The sequence below is a fragment of the Columba livia genome, chromosome 12 (genome assembly GCF_036013475.1).
Source record: "Columba livia isolate bColLiv1 breed racing homer chromosome 12, bColLiv1.pat.W.v2, whole genome shotgun sequence".
Taxonomy (NCBI): Eukaryota; Metazoa; Chordata; class Aves; order Columbiformes; family Columbidae; genus Columba; species Columba livia.
The window spans coordinates 15,494,611-15,513,522 of NC_088613.1; the positions used below are offsets into that span (position 1 = coordinate 15,494,611).

The window sequence follows — 18,912 nt, forward strand, 5'->3', positions numbered from 1 at the left end:
GACAGGAGACAAGATTCGGTGTTTTTCTATGTCGTCATTTATTGGTGAAGACAAAACTCTGTGATTCGTGTCCGTTACACTATCATGACAAAATGACCGTAACGGGGACTGTCTGACAGTACAAAGGAACTTTATAATGGATCCAAAGATCTTTGCCTTTAATGATTCTGAGCTGTTTTTCTTCTGGCTGCTAGAGAGATGCTCTGCTGTAGAAATAAAACTGCACAGGCTGTTCTGATAAACCTGTAGAATTAAGGCACTTTTACCAAAACAGATTTCAAAAGGCAACAGGTCAAAAAAGAACAGTTACATAATTTGCATATGCCTATATATTAAGTTTTAAGATAACCTGGTTTATATTTAGTTCACACAAACAAATTAACAAAATATAGCAGCATACAACCTATGGGAAGCTTAAGAAATTTATTAGATGCACAGATAAAGTGCTGTAACAGAGAAACTTGTGTAAATCTTTTTTTAAAATAAATAAGGTACAGTTAAACCACCTTTGACTCATTTTAGCTCCAAAAGAAAAGTCAGCCTAAGTTTTATTGATCAGAATTTTAAGGTCAAGGTGAAACACATCATAACAATTACAGTGGTTGTGATCTATATCAACTATTTGAGTCTCCTGTTCCTCTTCAGGTTTCCCAGGAACAGGAAGGCTATTGCAAAATGTATACATTAGACATAGTTCCTTTTACAGAAACATTTTTGTAATCAAGTGTGGTTGCTCAAATACATGTTAAAATATTTAACAAGGAAACATTTTTCTTCTGATCCAGTCGATCTTTTAAACAAGACAACATCTGTTTTCTACAATGCAGCCCACAGGAGGGAACAGAAGTAAACATCCTCTGTGACTGAAGACTGTTTTGCTTTAAGAACTAAACTATTGCATTATATGAGAGCAAGAAATATCCATGGGGGGTTATCCCTTTCTCCAAAGATACAGCCCAGTGATAGACTTAGTTTTGCCTTAATCTCAAAGGTCCATTTGTCTCCAGGTAAGACATACATTGAAAACAAGTTCCCTTTAAGGGTCATGGGATTAGATCTTACTGCCTTTCCATCTGGGGAAGCTCTCTGACAACAGAACTGTCACTGCTGCACTTCTGGATGCTACTGGGTTTTTGTGCTCTGTTTTCTGTAATTTCAGGCACTTTGGGGCTAACATGGCTGTTATTTAAGTCAATGCAATAATAGTTGTAATATGTTCAATACTCAGAAGGGTCACCACAGTTTCCTTCATACACTCAGGATTTCAAATTCTTCTTCCAATTCAAATAGCTTGTCCGTAGATTCAATGAGTTCTGGGGAAAAAAGAAAAAAAGGGAATCTAGAGACATGCCTCATTTTGTTTACTTAAAACCACAAACCAAGACCCCCACTCTCCTGGGATGTGTCCTTCAAAGTATTTTGTAAGATGTAAAAAACAAACAAACCACCAACAGCATAACACGTCTGTGCTAGCAGCTGTTACGTGGCCTGTTTGGGGAACTGTCTGATGCTCCATCAGAATCGGGCGTTTAACCCTGGTGAGTGCTGATTGCCTCTGTGATTAGCGCACCCAGGGAGGTGCTGCCGCACACCAGCGGTCCCAGCCCGCACCGCACCTGCTCCTGTGGTCGTCACTTCGGGCTTGGCTGGAGGGACGAAGGGCGGCCAGTGCGGTGGGTGCTTCTGCACCAGCTCGAACATCCGCAGGCTCTGCTGCTTCAGGATCTCCTGGGGAGAGAGAATGCTTTCGTTTTAAAAGGCGCCTCAGAAGAACCTTAAAACACAAAAAATGTCTGCTGAAATAAGAACGTTTTTCATTATGTGTTTCTACCAAAAACCAAAGGCTTTATGCGGACACACAGTGAAAACCTGGTATTCCAAGTACTTGCCATTATGCATCCCTGCTCCACAGACCTCTGTAATGCTTTCCTAGCTGAAAACACACCTGGAAGACAGATCTCTTGAACAGCCCTACAGGTTATGAGTGTTACAATTAGCTTTGATATCTATATGCTTATAATTTTATTTACACGTAGCGAATGGACACCAAGAACGTACAGTATGTTTTGCCGTTTAAAATAAGATTACTTGCATGGACCTCTCCGTGTTCAAGTTTTCTGTTGATCAATGGGAACAAAAGCCAGTTCTACCAGCTCCAAAAACCCAACAGATTTTGAAGGGTAGGTTTTGATCAGGAGAAACAAGTTGTTATTGAAGCCCAATTCCACTCCCCTTCAGTCAGGTAAGCTACATCGTATCCTGTATTTCAGTTATTTACAAACCACTTTCTCTAGCCTTCTTCTTTTTTTAGAGTAAATGCCTTTAAATATTGATGTTACTTCACATGTCTACTTCTGTTGCTTATTATACCAGCTGCACACTGACATGTCCTGAAGTCCTGCAAGCACCTGTCATGTGTCCTGCACTTCAGGAGCTGGAGGGATTCAGCACTTACAGAATCAGATCTTTTGGGGTACCAGGAATTAACAGTTAGAATACGTAATAATATATTATGTCAAACAAAAAACGATCAGGAAGCAAATAAATCAATAAGTTGCTACAACATGGCAGCTAAAACTTACTTTGACATTTATTTCTCAGTAAATGACTGTTTCAGCCAGTAACACAGTAGTGCTAGAAAGAGACAAACTTTTGAAGGGTACATGTTTACACTTCTGTTCCAAGTGGCCGCGTTTGTGGTTGTCAAAATGCTGAACAAACTCTGCTCAGCAATTCAGTGGTATTGGCTTTCCCTGACACATTACTGCAGTCTTCCCTATGGCTCATTTGATTTTCATGCAGAGAAAGATGTAATGGGAATTTCCATTAAAAAAAAAAGTATACCTTATTGCATACAAAGCAAATAAAGACAGTATCGTTACCTTTTGTACAAGACTACACCAGTTATCAAAATCACATTCTTCTTTGCAAAAGAAGCCCTAAGGAAAAAACACATACAGTAGTAGTATTAAATAATCACAGTCTGTCAATGCATGAAGGATGCTGCAGGATCTTTACACATTGCTTGAAGCTTTAGAAACGTGTCCTCAACAACAGTCACCCATAACCTATCCAAAGGACACTGGCACCGGATCAGATTTAATTTAATCAACTACCACAGTAACCTTGTGACACCTACTGGATGACTTCTACAACTAATTCCATTCGAAGATTCATAAATTATGATAGAAAATGAGTTAAGTAAGTAACTTCTCCAGAACAGCCATTAATATATGGTAGTGATGAAATAAAACAAGGAAACCAGATTCATTTCCTTGCGTCGACTTTCAAAATACTTCTTGCAAAGGTAAATGCTCCTCAGTAAAGAAAAGGAATTGGCTCCCTGGGACACAAAGAGCCAGTTCCCCATTTGACCTGAGATCAGTGTATCCTATGCTGTTAATACGTGAACTGCCACGTGTTAAATTTCAGGTCATAGAAGACTCTTCTCTGATCTTGGTTCTGCTCAAGGAAAGGTGTTAGTGCCCTGATCAATGTACAGAGGTCTTGCTTTGACATAAAGTACACACGGCTGTGATGTCCTGACACCTACTAAAGCTACTGAAGGGTCCAAATTCATGATCTTCATTCTGTGCGGGGCTTGCTGGCAGTGGAAGCTCTCGTCATCAACTGTCCCATTTTCCTCCGAATCTACAAAACTTTGAGTGGTGTGAGGGTCCAAATAGATCAGCTCATTGCCTGTAAGGGTAAAATCAATACGTTGGTAATAAGCAAGACACTTTAATAAGTATTTATTCCATCCAGAATTGTAAAATAGAAATTAGATTGTCATCGCATCCAATGTCAAGACATTCTAGCTAGGGAGTCCTCAAGAAAATCAGAAAGTTTGACACAATGGTTTCCCAGAGTATTTAGTATAATTTTCTATTGTGACCTGTTACTGTAGATTGGTTGGTTTGTTCTACCTTTGTCACATATTTTCCTTTATCTATGTAAGGTCCAGTACATTTTTTTTTAGCCTCAACTGATGTAACCCGAATATTCCACAGATCAAAAAGTACAGGATGATCACAAACTCAATCTGTAATCCCATTAGGCATTCATTCGGAAATTAGAACAAAGAAGTCTGACTAAAACAGCTCAGATTTTACCAAAGGAAAAACAAAACCTCCAGAAAATTATGGATTGAACTGGGGTGAAATCTGAAACACTGAATCCAGTATTAACTATTGCTTTAATTAATAAAGGAAGGCATGGAAGAAGGTGAAAAAGATACTGCTGTAGAAAAAGTTTGAAATCTGATAATTTAAGGAAATGGTGAAGCAAAATAATAAAATAAGACACTCTTCATTAGAAAGTATTCATGAGTAGGGAAGAAAACAAATCAGTGTCTTAGCAGTAGTGACATTTGACACATCAAATACTATCAGCAATTCTTAGGGTGTTTTTCTTGCTTATATCATTACTTATTTTTACATCAAGCTTTGCTGCTACTTCTCCATTCCTGTGAGGATGATATCACACTGTTCCTTAAGTATCTGAGGTATGTCTCTTCATTTCTTCTACTCTGTTCTCATGCTTAAACTGCTTACTATTGCCCCTTCCCAAAAAATGCCTTTCTCTTCAGATCATATGTATATTTGGAATAAGTTTTTTTCCTTACCTAAAAATCCTATGAAATAATAAGCATTATTTGGTTTCCCTCCTAATGCTCCCAAGGACTGTGGCATCTTAAAGCATTCCTAAGAGTTCAAAGGCAGAAAAATGACATTGTAGTTGATTGATTTATCGATATGATACCTGAACTTATTTCACAATAACAAATAATTCACTGAAAAAAACCCTTACTTTGAACGCATCAATATATACTGGATTAATGTGATTTATCCCTAGCCGTAGAGGTATAATAAGCAAGAGGGGCTTCCAGCCTGTGCAGAATCCTGCTGCGTTCTTCGTTCGGCCAAGAGCGCTCCTGTGCAAATGCGCGCTGCTGTGCGCCGCGCCGCTGCCCTGGGGAGGGGACCAGCACATCTTCTCTGTGGGAACAAAAATAGAAATCGATGAGCGCACAAAGGAACACGGAGCAGATCTTCCTCTCCATCATAATTAAGCTACTTTGCCAGGCATCTCAATAGAGCTCCTGTTTGAAGGCAAAAGGAGCAGGGCATGGAAATTGTAATTGTTTAGAAGAAGTAATTTTAGCAGACAGACAATGTGCTGGCACATCAGTGAGACATGAGATGAACGACCAGGGGGTAAAAATTTGAGACTGAAGTTCCGTTTACTACTTGCGTTATTAGTATTTTCAAGCTCTTCCCATAAAATGTCAGGGAAGTGAAGCGGCAGAGATAACAGCATTAAAAACTCTTCAGGGAACGCTTCAACTCCAATGATGCGAACATAAAATAATCAGAAGTAGGGACTAACATAGAAACAGGCTGTGGTTAAACACCACTGCTAAATCCACCTTTCTTACAACACAAAATCAAGCCTGGCCACTTGTTTCTCTAGAATCTGCCCCTGGTTTCTCCTTTGCCTGACAAAAGCCCTTCTCTTCAGCAAACTGTATTAAAAACAAGTCTCTGTATTTCTACATCCTGCAACCTCATTCCATTTCTGGGGTAGGAGCTCAGATAGCACAGACCAATTCCATCCTCGCTCAAACCGCATGGTATCTAAGTTGGCCGCCAAAAGCTTACATCGCTCTGTGCACCCCAAACCTGAGCTTGCATTTCCTTTATTCCTTTTCTTACCCTGGGAACAAGTAGGGATGGCCCAAAAGTATTTTGTTCATATTTAAATACATTCAGGAAATTCACAAGTCAAATAAAAACCAAATATGTAACCAGAGAATTGATGTTTCACTTACTAATGTCTTCAATGACCACTGTGTTGTCCATAGATACATAAACTGCTAATGAATTCCATTCATCAAATAAAGCAAGCTTCCTAGAAAACATTAAGGTAAAAATTAATATAATTAGGATGACGAGCGTAGCTTTTCATTCAGTGCAATTAGATGGTTCTTGAGCAAAAAATTGTGTCTTCAGAAAAACATATTTATTGGACTTTTTCTTAAGTCTCCATGTAATAAAAAGATAACTTTGAATATTTAATGTTTAATATATTTAGAAAAATAAATACTGAGTGGCACCAGGAAAAGCACACACACTGTACCACGTGAAAACTCTTCTGTCCTTTTGCCAAATGCAGAGATAGTAACAGCTCAACCACATGATGAAGTTTATTACTTTTTATTGCATTTAACAGCCTCCGCAATGGGGTCCTGCAATTGCGTCTGGCATTGGCTAGAGAGGAAAGAATTCCTGTGCCAGTTTTTGCACATTACTTTTTACTTAAGAAGTTCCACTAAATTCAGTGGAACAATTTCTATGCACATGTGCACAGCAGACTCAGGGCATTAAAACCTAGATCAGCTCAAGGTTTTTGGCATCCAAAAGGTAGGAGGGAGGCATTATGGCACACAGGTTTCTGTCCAGTTGTGTGAAATCCAACACTCTGGGGAAGGAAGCTGCACAGGCAGCCAGCTGTCTAAAATAAGCCAGAAAAACCTGTACATGAGCACTAAAGCCATGAGGAATTTGTAAGTGAGAAGAGCTGGAGGCTATAGCACAATTCAGCTCCTCTCTGTCCCTCCAGAATGTCTGTCTCTCCCGGGGCTGCAAAGAATTGCTGCTGAGCACTCAGGACCTGCAGTGTGGCCTCCACTTGACATGTGGCATCTCCACCTGCCCCTCAGAAATGCAGCAAAGTGAACTCTTTCACGTGGGCCTTCTAGACTAGGACCTTTCGGCAGATCTTAGTATCTTAAAATGTAGAACTCGCCCAATCCCAACTCAGTACCCGCACCAGGGTCCGCACTGTACTTGCAAACACACGCCACACACACCCCTCGTTCTGAGAGAGGGATCGGCCTTTAAATCTCTATCTTGGGCCTCAGCTGCCCCAGGGGCGAATATTCTGAATGAGCCACTGCAAATGGACTTACTTCAGTACTTGGGCAACTGTGTTTGGTCCAAACCATTCTCCAATGGATTTCCCCTCTCCAACACCCATCTGCGCTGTTTTTATGAGCGAAAACACACACATGCAGAAAAAAGAAAGACCGCAGAGAGTCTAGTCACAAAATATATTAAATAGCATGACCTACTAACATTTTGACACACATTCAAGACCAATTGCAAACTGTGTTTAGCAACAACAATTATTTTCTCAATCTATATTCTTTTCAAATCTTAATGACTGCTAGTTCCTTCACAAAAAGTTTCTAAACTGTCGTGAGAATTACAAATATTAGCGTCCTTCATTACAAATTACAGCAATAAGCTTCATGACTATTTTAATACTATCAACTCTGGTGCCCAAGGCTTACATACTTTATCAAGAGCTAGATTCTAGCATTCAGATGCATTCAGGTCTCAGTGAGTAACATTTCTGAATTACTATACTTAGTAACCATTTATATGCATTTTTCTTTATATATAAATGTATACATTGTTTTCATAATCACCTTTTTAAAAGTTTGAATTAACGTATTTCAAGTCCTAAAGCTTCAACACAGTAGGAATTTCAGTGGAAAAAAGAAAAGTTGATGTGTGTTCTTACCCATTTGGTGGATGGAATAACAGCAATCTTTTCTGTCTAGAAAGCACCGTAAGATTCTGTGATATTCTTCTGGTTGTTCTTTGTGTTTTTCCCATTGCCAATCTTATAGGGAAAAAGTTAGATTGATTAAAAAATAATACCGTTTCCACTGTGCTGATCAAATTTCTAGATAGTAGAAAGCCATACAATGAGAAGTTAAAAGACTAATGTACAATTCATCTCTAAAATTTGCATTTTGGTTAGAGTTCCTAGAAGTCACAGCTTGCCACTTATTATCAAGGTCTCCCTTATCACCACAGGCTAAATTGTGACAACTGGGAAAATAAAATTAAGATGTCAACTGCAAATATATTCTGAGTGATCACTGCTGAGAATTGGCAGCTATTGCTGTACATGAGCTTCAAGACTATTTAAAACTATACGCTCTGTTTAGATTTTGTTAGATTGCTACACATACATCAGATAATAAGATCCATAGATCAAAGTCCAAGCACAGCGCTGGCCCTCTCCCACAGCAAAATCCAAGATACAGCTTTGCCATGTACGCTCTTGCTTCTCACGTAAGGCGGTTACCTCCCAGTTAGTGACAGAGGCGCGTACACGGGGCTCATACTATGAACTAGCTACATACTATGAATTCATATTCTAGTTTTCCTCAGATAATTTATTTGCCTACTCCTCCAGTTAAATCTTTGCACCTCTGTTCTGTGCATTCAGTTGCTGAAGTTGACACATCCTTCTGTGGATTCACTTACTCAAGCAGGTAACTCCACAAACATGCTGCCACAGAAACGGCAGCGCAACAGTGTAAGGATCACAGACCCAGCCCTAAGGATGTAATGGATACAGTAGCTACACACAGACCGCACCTGATACCCACCTGGGATCCCGGGATGCGAGGTGTTGATACAGGCTTAACTGCTTGTGTTAATGGGCTCTGCGGGGGGGTTTGGAGCTCAGGCTGGTGACGGGCGAGTGGTCTGTGCAGTACTTTGTGTGATGTCTATCACTATGTCACTGCTCACACACTCAACGTGTGCGAACATGTGTGGCTATGCAAGCAATGAAGAGAAGGGTAAGAACTCACACCCAGGGCAGCAGGTTTTCCCTTGGCCTCAACTTGGGTGTTCCTCAAAAGATTTGTAAAATAACAACAGGATTCTCTATTTGTCCTCCCTCTATTTCTGTTCCACTGCTTAAGGCTGGCATGACTTCACCCCGTCAGACAAGAAGAATACACTAGTAACTTCTACCAGGGCATCAAAAAAAGTTTCATTAATAAATTTAAGTTTTGTGCTTTCACGGAAAATTACAACAAAAATTAAATGGTCCCCAAACAACACAAAAGTCCACTAAAAGTGACAGTACTCACCTCTTCCTAGGTGCCTGCAGATCAGAGCTTGTGCCAGCATCATCTGCCCGCAGCGCAGCATGCATCCCCAGCCGGCGTCGGACGAAGGACCAGTGCCTCCTGTTAGAAAAGTTCATCACAGGCAGGATGGGCTTTAAACGGAGCGCAGCGCCACAGAGAAGATTTCTGAGTTAAAATCTCGAACAACTACGTGTAAAAGGCACCGAGCAAGACCTTTTCGTACCATGTTGCTGGTCTAACTTTACTGCTTGCTCCACAAACATGAAGACCTGATTTTATGCAGGTACAAGTAAACACATTTTTTAATGGCTTTAATGTTTTGTTTGCTTAAACAGTTAAAATGATGCTCAAAAGGTTCTAATACTGTAAAAGTCATTTTTCAGTCCACAATAACGTCACTAATCCTGCTATCTAATTCATAACAAGGCAGACAGTCTGCAGCGTACTCACCAATGGGCGAAAACTTTCTTCTGTATGTAAACCAGAGACGAGCACTTATATCCAACAATAACTTAGATTTGTCTGGAATATTTTTAAGAGGAAAGAAATTATTAAAACAAACTTCTAAAATTGCAAAATTCTAATTTTCCCTGTACAGTCAATATATAGAATGCACAGAAGACTCCTGTTGACTTTCACATATATTTTACCCTTAACACTCAAAACTATTTTAGCTGTTTAAACATGGAGAGCTTTTGTAGACTGCTAATTAAAGTCAACTTACTAAAGATGAAGTAATTATTAGCCAATGAAGTTTTACAAGTTGTTTGGAATGACTGTGCCCAGCTTAAATGAAACAACTATGGAGAACTATGTCCTAAGGAAAGAACTGGTAAAGCAAGTTATGAAAGGTGAAGAAATTCTACATGCAAACCAACATGAAATTATGCATTACCTCCAAAGCCAATACAAGGCCACTTTAAGAAAAGGTTAATAATATTAAATTCAATTAAATGTCTCCCCACACCCCCTTGTTTTTTTAACACAATCAGAGAATTCTTAAGAATCTTATTTGCTGCACTTTCTCTGAGCTGTGGCTTTTCAAAGGCCCTTCAGCTGACGATGGCTGCACGTGGTACCCCGGCTGTCCTGAACGCTGCGCCTGTGCTGCTGGCCGCTGCCTTTGACATGTGACACAGGAGGATGCCCTGGTCTTCTCCCCAGGGAGCAAAACTCACTTCTGAAATCTTATTTTTATATGATATATAAACACATCGTTCTGCTATGACTTTTAGGTCATATATTTCATTTCATCAAAGTAAAGTACACACCCTAGATTACTATAGTTTTTTTTTTGAAAGATCATTTTGGTTGCAAATAACAGGATGCAGGCATCAACCCTCAAGGGAAATACTAATACTGAACATTGCCCAGAAGTTACTTATTTATCTATTTCTAAGGCATTTGCTCTTGAGAAGTGACTAGCTTCATACCTGACTAGCCTCTCCTATGATTTCCTTACATAAATTATAGTAGAAAGTACATTGATAAACTTCTCGTTTCATTTTACGATGAATACTGCTGCTCATGGTTGGTTTCTTGTTGATGGAGAAAAACAAACTGCTCTCATGAGACATTTAGAGTAAACAAGGAAATCAGCAGCTGCTGTTGCATGTGGATCCACGAGTACTCTACAGATGTGACGGGTGAATTTCCATTCTAACGATACCTGTGTTTAGGTGGTGTTGCCTTCCTAGAATCCACACTGGCTCATCAGTTTCTGGAAATTCTTCTAAGTAGTCTGACAAAATAGTGATCTGGTTTTCATACCTAGACAACACTGAAGAAGAATACACAAAATTCAAACTCCATTTTGGCCCTCTGTTCTTTTATGCACAACTTCGAGTTCTCAGACTGAACTAGCTGTAGCAAGTGTTTGGATCTTCTGAGCGGTGCTGCCAGCTGCGTTTGCTCTTTTCCTTTAACAAGCTGCTCTGCCACTGAAACATCCACTGCCCTGGCTGGTTTTTATTTTGATCCTCAGCGAGTGCTGAGAGAATAACACGGCTGACACCGTGATTAGAAGCAGTCGACCGAAGCCAGTGGCAGAAGTTCAGGATGGCTGCAGTAAGATTTGATCCAGGGAAACGAGGAAAGGGAAAAACAATTTAGGTATGACAGCATATGTGCCCACGTTCGATCTTAAACACACAAATACTGCTGCCCACAGTGATTACGTCCTTGTGCTTAATGGGGAGCATGTAAGAAGTGTTAGCAAGAGTGGGTTTTACTTTCCTAACCGGAGATTTGAAACACTTCAGGAAAAGAGATGTATTAATGTCATTATTCAACATTAGATCTATTTAGGGCAAAGAAGAAATTATAATTAATATTAAAGAAGACCAATCAATTTTTAGATAATTAAAGCAGGGCTTGTTGGAAAAGGAAAACAGACCTTCAAGTGTAACAATAAATAATTTTCTTTTTTTACCAATCTTAAGGAATACACTGCTCAAAAATCAGAATCTGAAGGTGAAAGCAAACACAATTATATTTCACTCTTCAAGTCAAGTCCATATATATACAGTATAAATACACAGGTAAATACACAAAACCACTCAATGTAAAAACATACATCAAAGCGATCAGAAGCGACACGGAGCTGCAGCCCGCTCTGCGGGAGCAGCCGGGGCCGCAGCACATCGCACGGGCAGCTGTCAACAAACACGGTGACCTTACTTCTTCAGCCTGTCTGCAAAGACCCTCTTACACCGTGCTCTGCTTTCCGTCACAAACTCATCACCCACTGCACTAACACAGTCAACAGTTTCTTTTTGAGTCCGAAGACCCGCTAGATTCTCAGCCCTGGAGACCCGAGGGGCGAGAGCCGCGCTGCCCTGGGACAGCTCGGACCCCCGGGGAGGCACCGCGGGGCTCTCCCGTGTCTGTCGTGCCGCCCCCCGGCTCTCCCCGGGCTGCAGCCCGGCACAGCGCTGCCCGGGGCCTCCCGCCGCGCCCAGGCCGCCCCGACCCCCGCGACAGGCCGCGGGGCCCCGGCTCTCCCCTCACGACGGAAACCCCCGACGCCCCGCTTCGCCCCTCAGCCCGCGGGGCCTCCAGCTGACGGCCCCAGAGGCGGGCGGAACGCCGGCCTGGCCCCTCGCCAGCGCCTCGGCCCGCCAGCCGCCCCAGCGGCCGAGCCCGCCCCTCACTCGCCCCCCGCTCCTTCCGCGGCCCCGCGCCGCCGCCCCTCACCAGCCTCCATCCTCCCGCTGTCACCATCCTCCTCCTCGCCCCGACACGGAGGCACAACACGGCCCGGCGCAGGGCGCCCCGGGAACTGTAGTCCCGCCGGCCGGCGGCAGCATGGGGGCCCCTCCCGGCGGGACTACAAATCCCAGCAGCCCCCGCGGCCGAGGGGTGAGGTGAACAGGCCAGTGAGTGCGATTGGCTGGGCCCCCGCTCCCCCCTCTGATTGGCCGGCGCGGGCCGAAGCCTCGCGGCTGTGCCAGGTCGGTGTCTGTCAGCATGGAGGGTGCCGTCTCCGACGTGGGGATCTGCAACCTGGCCTACGCCGGGCGCCTGGAGGAGCTGCGGGCCCAGCTGCTGCACGACAGGGCGCTGGCCACCAAGGCCGACCAGGTCAGTCGGCTGCGGCCCTCCCTGCGCGGCGGGGCGGGAGCCGGCGGCCTGTGGGGCCGCTCCCCGCCAGGCGGCTCCTGTCAGCCGCTTCCCGCCCCGCGCTCACCGCCGCTCCCTCCCTCAGGACAACCGCACCGCGCTGCATTGGGCCTGCTCGGCGGGGCGCACGGACGTCGCCGACCTCCTGCTGGGGCTCGGCGTGCCTGTGGACGACAAGGATGATGTGAGTGTCGCAGGCCTGCCAGGCCCCCCCGCCCGTGAGGGGCTGGGCTGGGGCTGCTGCCGGAGGCGGGGGAGGTGCTGTGAGCCGGTTTGCCTGGGGAGGTCGGTTGCGCAGTTTCTGTCCGGACCCGTGGCTGTTACGATTTCAGCCGCACCGGTGCCCCCAGCAGCGGCCCGGCCTGGTGGTCGCTGCCTCCTGTTTCCCCCCTCAGTCGGTGTATCCAGTGTGATTTCTAAACCAAAGGCCGTAGTACTGAGTGTGCGCTAGAAAGGCAAGCCAAAGTGTTTCACCGCTTATGTGGAAGAGGAGGTAATGAGACTTAATGAGACTTGCTTATTGTGGAGTTTGGGTTGTAGTTGTGGTTTTTCATGTTATCGTTAGCTCTGTGTGATCCCTGTGAATATGTTGTGCCAAATCTGAGGTACCCTGAGGATTCCTCATGACTGGGGAAGGCATTACAGAGCAGGTGATGGGTTCAGTGATTTCACACTTGTTACTGTTCTAGAGGAAGGACTGAAATAATTGCATCTGCTATGAGGCACACTAAAGGTCATTCTTAAAGAAAGAAATGTCCCATCAGTTTAACTAGAAGGTAGGATATAGAAAAGATTGCATAAACTTTGGAATGCCATTTTCTGCTACTCTTATTTGTGCTTTAAAAAGCACTAGTGTCAGTTCTGCAGAGGCAAAGTGATGGTTTTAAACTAAAACTTGAGGAAGACATTTTTACAAGGATGGTGATAAAACGCTGGCCCATGTTGCCGAAAGAGGTGGTGGATGCCCCGTCCCTGGAGACATCCCAGACCAGGCTGGACAGGGCTCTGAGCAACCTGAGCTGGTGAAGATGTCCCTGCTCATTGCATCTATGAGCTGTGAAGGTCCCTTCCAACCCAAACTATTCTGTGATTCTATGAACAGAACTGATTTCTGTCATTTATCTGGCAGCTTTTGTCAGGTACTGAACACAGGCATGTCAGAGGATGTGAGACTTGTCTCTCTGGTGATAATCAATAATGTTTTGCTTTACAGTTATAAGAATATATGGAGTAGTCAAGTCTGTATTTGTGTTATGCTTTGTTGTGTTTTTTTTGCCTTAAACTTCTGGTTTGAATAATGCGGGATTCTTCTCGCCTTGGCAGGCTGGTTGGACTCCCTTACATATTGCCGCTTCAGCAGGTCGTGATGAAATTGTGAAAGCCCTCATTGCCAAGGGTGCTCATGTAAATGCTGTCAATCAGAACGGCTGTACACCTCTGCATTATGCAGCCTCCAAAAATGAACAAGAGGTATGTTTGCCCATGCTACTGGAGGTGGTGTTGCTCTTGGAAGAAGTATATAGTTATATTAACATTTCTTCCTCCTCCCCCTTTCTCTTTTTGCATATTCAGATTGCAGTCATGCTTTTAGATAACGGAGCTGATCCAGATGCAACAGATCATTTTGAATCCACGCCATTACACAGAGCAGCAGCCAAAGGAAACCTAAAAATGGTACAGATCCTTCTGAACTACAAGGCATCTGTTAATATACAGGATTCTGAAGGGAATACTCCTCTGTAAGTAATTTTTCTTTTTATTTTGCTTAATATAGCATAATCTCTATGAAATGAAACTCCATTACTTCAATTTCTTTTTTACATTTCTCAGTGCCTCAAAATACTCCCTTGCTTCACATCCCTATGTAATTAAAAAGGATCTGAGAATATCATCCTTACTATTTTGCTGAAGTGTGTCTGTACATACATGCTTTGTGTTAATACATCTGCTTAAAAAGTGTAGAATACCTTTTGTAATAATTTGGAGTACATTCAGTTGCCACTAGACGGTAGAAAGTAAGCTAATGACATCACAGTCAGAGGAGACTGGTCTTGCAGGCTGGCCTGCTCTGTTCTGCCAAGCAAGAACTAATTTTGGAACCTTGTCTTCACCTCTCTAGGAAAATAAGTTTTAATTTAAGTACAGTCAGTCCAGTGTTTGATATTACCTTAGAGATCAATTTTAATTTGTAAGGATAAAACTTTAGCTGCTTTGAAGTTGGTGGCAACACTCTGCCCTGTCTACAGTAGAATCAAGATTTTGCCATGAATGAGATGAAGCAGTATGTTTTAGCTGTGCATAAAACCCAGCATTGTCCTGGGACATACACATTTATTCTCAAGATACTATGCCAAATGGAAAAAAGATTTGCAGTAACACTTTATTTGGACTATTTTTAAGCATTGTACAGTTTGGTTTAAATAGAGATTACCATTTTCCAATTTCATTGTGGATTGTGTGCTTCTTAGCTTTGCTGGCTGCAGAGCCAAATCCTAATCTAAAGAAGTATCTTAATATTGTGAGGACAACAGCAGGAGAAACATTCTTGATTTGCTTAGTGACAACAGTTACTGGGCAGCGAGCTTTGGAATCTATGTAGGTAGTTGGTTGCCTGTGGTTTTGTTCTAGAATGTATTTCCCCCCCAACATTCACGCTGTCATTTTGACAAGACATAATTATTGCTCCTTATAAGCTTGGACTGTTTAATAGTGGCTGCTGTTTTCTTGGTCTTGTTACAGTCATTTAGCCTGTGATGAAGAGAGGGTGGCGGAGGCAGAGCTGCTGGTTTCTCACGGTGCAAGTATTCACATTGAGAATAAAGAAGAACTGACCCCACTGAAAGTGGCCAAAGGTGGCCTGGGAGCCAGACTTAAGAGAATGGTGGAAGGCTAGTGGGGACTTCTCACTTGACTCTCTTTCCTGGTGCACTTGTACTCAAGACTTCAAACTTTGTATTTCGGTAGTTCAACTAGGATGTTGTGTATGGGCATCAGTGTGGTAATAAAATGTGTATCTCTAGCTTGCCTTCAAGTATAGTGCCAATACAACCATTTGTACTTCCTGTTAATTAAAGAGTTCAGTGATTTTTAAAGTATTTTTCAATATCTTGCAGTTTTCTTTTGGTTTACAGTATGACCTGTATAAATACAGTCCTTCCTTCTATTTCAGAACCTAATTTAGGATTATTTCTTTTAAGCAACAGGACCAAAAATGCTTTAACCATCTAAAGTCAATTTTATTTTGGCAGGTTATTCTAGTCTTTGTTTTTTCTCCTCAGCCTTTGTGCCTTGTGTGTGGTTTTTCGTTTGTTTGGATTTTTTTTTGTAGGCACTGATTCTCTTCCTTCACATTATTCTAAACAACACCTTTCCTTTTGTTGGATGCAGTTTGCTCAGTTACTTAGATAATTGTATCCGTTTTTACTCAGCCTATTCAAGTGAGCTCTGAGTGTTTAAAGCTCTTCTGTTGTTATCTATTGTTATCCTGTTTCTTTGAATCTTTAAATACGTGTATTTGGTGAAGTGCACTGAGCTGTTGGCAGAGTAAAGGCAGTTTCAGGGTTATCTCTGCAAATACAGTGTTACATAATGAATGGTTCTGGATACTTCTCTGGGATGTACTTCAAATCTAATTTTATTTCCTCTTTGTCCTTCTGTAGGTTTGTTTTTCTGTTCTGTTTTTCTTGCAGTTTCCTATCATATTTTATAACGGAAGCCTGGTTTAATTTCTATTTACTCATAGCAAATCCTGGTATTAAGTTATTAGAAGGCAGAGCTAATGAGACTGAGTCTGAAAAGTGACCTCCTGTTCTGATGTTGGAAAGATCACTTTTGACACTAGTGGGGTAGCTTCTCCCTTCTGAACAACGATGCTGATGAAATTGTGTGAAATAAAGAACTTTCCTAAACAACAGTCTTTTGGTGTTACAAAACTTTATTAAACTTACATGTAACAAAACAAGTATTTTCTAAACAGATTTACGCTTGGGATGTGAACAAGTCAGATGAAACCATGCCGTCCGTTACACAGTATGGAAACAGAACATGCTTGTTCTTCAGCTGCAAGGAAAGGTTGAATTGGAAGATGACAGTTTCTACAGTTTGACTGGCAGGGATCAAGGTAATGCAATTTATTTATTAAGCGAGCCAGAAACTTAAAATCAAACAAATATCTTCACAAAATACTTTAAGCCTATCCTAGAAAGCAAAATACAGGTTAAATTTCATGGAGGGTACCTATTGAGAGCAGGAGGGAGAACTGGCCTGTACAGGGAGCTCTGGCCATGCAGACCTTGCTTGAAAGAAGAACCTGACAGAGTAAATGTTTCTTTAGGCACTGCTGAAAATTTTATTTGAGAAAAGCTGAAGTTAAAATTCTGTGTTCATCCTTGATCTTTGTATAGCAAAAAAGCCCTGCCACAGTTCTGTAGCTTTGTAAATCCACATCCCCAGGAGATGGTGGCTTGAATGTTGGCTTAATATCTGGTTTCCATATGAATGATCCCTACTCCCTCAGGAGAAGACAAATGGGCCATGCAGCAAGACTGTCAGAATGTCTGAGGCAAATTCTGAAAAATGTTTTGGCATCCTGCATAGCTCTGCAGGGTTTTTGAGCTATAGACCATGGATCAATACCTAATTTGGCTTGTGCTTTGCCAAGAGCATCAGTGGAAAACTAGGAACAGTTCCCCATCCTTTGTAGAAAGCTGTTTTGCATGAGAGAAACTCAGAATGAGAACAAACATCTGCCAGAGGGCTTAAAAAATACCTCAGTATGTTAAGAAGTTCCAAATAAATGTTATTTTCCTTACCTTCCTCCTCACCCCCAGCAATCTGTTTTGCTTCTTATTTTTCCTTTTTTTGCCTTCCTTTTTTTTAGTACTATTACATACTGGTGGTTAGAGGTATAAGAAGAATTATTAGTCTAGAACTTGTGTTCAATTGTTTTTTCTTTTTATGGAAAACATAAGCTGAGCAATTTTTACTTTTTTCGCAAATGCAAGACCTGTGGTGTTCTAGGAAGGTTGCATTAGCTGTAGAAGGTGATTTCAACTTCACCAGCCTAAGCTCCTATCTTACTGTTGCAAGTTATATAAAGAATATATGCGGATAAATTTGTGGAGGTGAGATTAAGGAAAGATATAAAAAATTATAATAATAGCTCTTATAATAATAATAGCTCTTCAATCGCAATAGTGCTGTTGGCAGAAATGTGGAAGTTGGGAAGTTGTTGCGGTAAGAAAAATATAACAAAGACATATACATACAGGAGATTACTTCAGAAGAGCTAATAAAACTACAGGAGTGTTGTGAAGGGTTGTTTATGTTTTCCCATGAAGAGCAAGAGTGAAAGAATGCCTAGGGATGTCACAGAAGACATTATTTAAAATTAAGGCCACGGTCAGCTAAGTTGTGGTCTCCCTTGCACCTATAATTGATTGGAATTATCTAATTAGGAAACAGCTTTGGTAAGAAATGGCACCCAAACAGGCGTAGGTAGCACTTACTCTGCTCTTGCTGTTACTGAGCGTGCTTAATGTTGTAGTTCTGCATGCTTACAAAATTTTGGGTGTGAATGTTAGAAATTTTTATTAAGCTTCTAAACCTAGATGAAGGACCGGAGTTGGTGGATTTTGCTTAGCAAAATTGCCACAAGAGTCAGTAAGAGAGATGCCTGGTTAACAAGAGATTTCTGTACAGGTCATGACTTAAGGTTTACCCTGAGTGCTCTGGGGAGAGAGGACTGCAAGAACCCACTGATAGAATATGGCAGTGTTGCTATTAGTAAGGGTTTGACCCTCATAGTCCAGCACAAGCAGGTTTTAGCTAAAATAATAAGAGCACTATAAATGCTCTTTTACTCTGCAATGATGCTAAGCACTAGGACGCACATTTCAAAGACAAATATCTGAAAGCCAGAAAACTGGGTAGAAAGGGCAGTGAATACAGTCGTGCTTGATGATCCAAGTTGAGTCTTAATTAGGATCTCATGCCTTACATCTTCTTTAAATGTTGCTAGCTTTTTTTTTTGTTGTTGTTGTTGTGGTCACTGTTGATGAACATACCAATAGCTATAGGGACTGAATGTGAAAATTGTATCACAGATGTATCCTTCATCTATTTTAAAGATGATAGTTGCATATAACTGATGTTTACAGGCTAGAAACAGTCTCTAAAGGATTTATGAACATTAGATCCTATAAAAGACTTAAGCGCCAAAAAGTTCCAGATCCCTGAGCCAGATACATTTTTCTACAGTGCATGAGACTGAAACCAGTGTTTCCTTGTGTCAGCGAATATCTGCCTCATGTAATTCAGAAGAGAGCTGCTGA

The 18,912-nt window shown here is 41.8% G+C and overlaps 3 protein-coding genes across 4 annotated transcripts in view; 2 read left to right on the top strand and 1 right to left on the bottom strand.

Moving 5' to 3' along the window:
• Positions 1–17: 17 nt before the first annotated feature.
• On the bottom strand, positions 18–12,296 carry ATG4A (autophagy related 4A cysteine peptidase). Of its 2 annotated transcripts, none has more exons than XM_065077923.1 (13): positions 12,155–12,296; positions 10,629–10,739; positions 9,410–9,481; positions 8,960–9,058; positions 7,588–7,689; positions 6,971–7,043; positions 5,831–5,910; positions 4,810–4,997; positions 4,625–4,703; positions 3,554–3,699; positions 2,883–2,939; positions 1,617–1,728; positions 18–1,313 (listed from the first exon to the last, which is right to left on the bottom strand). In XM_065077923.1, the coding sequence occupies exons 1-13, from the start codon at positions 12,162–12,164 to the stop codon at positions 1,249–1,251; spliced, it is 1,194 nt and encodes a 397-aa protein (XP_064933995.1). In that variant the 5' UTR covers positions 12,165–12,296; the 3' UTR covers positions 18–1,248. The 2 variants fall into 2 exon arrangements, with proteins under 2 accessions (XP_064933995.1, XP_064933996.1); XM_065077924.1 differs by having other exon boundaries at positions 8,960–9,090; positions 12,155–12,209.
• Positions 12,297–12,332: 36 nt separating this feature from the next.
• On the top strand, positions 12,333–16,493 carry PSMD10 (proteasome 26S subunit, non-ATPase 10). The gene is made up of 5 exons (XM_065077925.1): positions 12,333–12,541; positions 12,666–12,764; positions 13,904–14,050; positions 14,153–14,319; positions 15,320–16,493. Exons 1-5 carry the CDS (start codon positions 12,428–12,430, stop codon positions 15,471–15,473), a joined length of 681 nt encoding a protein of 226 aa, XP_064933997.1. The 5' UTR covers positions 12,333–12,427; the 3' UTR covers positions 15,474–16,493.
• The window catches only part of LOC102098489 (synaptotagmin-like protein 2), a 77,033-nt gene continuing 74,593 nt past the window's right edge, over positions 16,473–18,912 (top strand). Inside the window, exon 1 of the mRNA XM_065077913.1 lies at positions 16,473–16,700. The gene's annotated coding sequence lies outside the window, so the exon portion shown is untranslated. The remainder of the gene's footprint in view (positions 16,701–18,912) is intronic.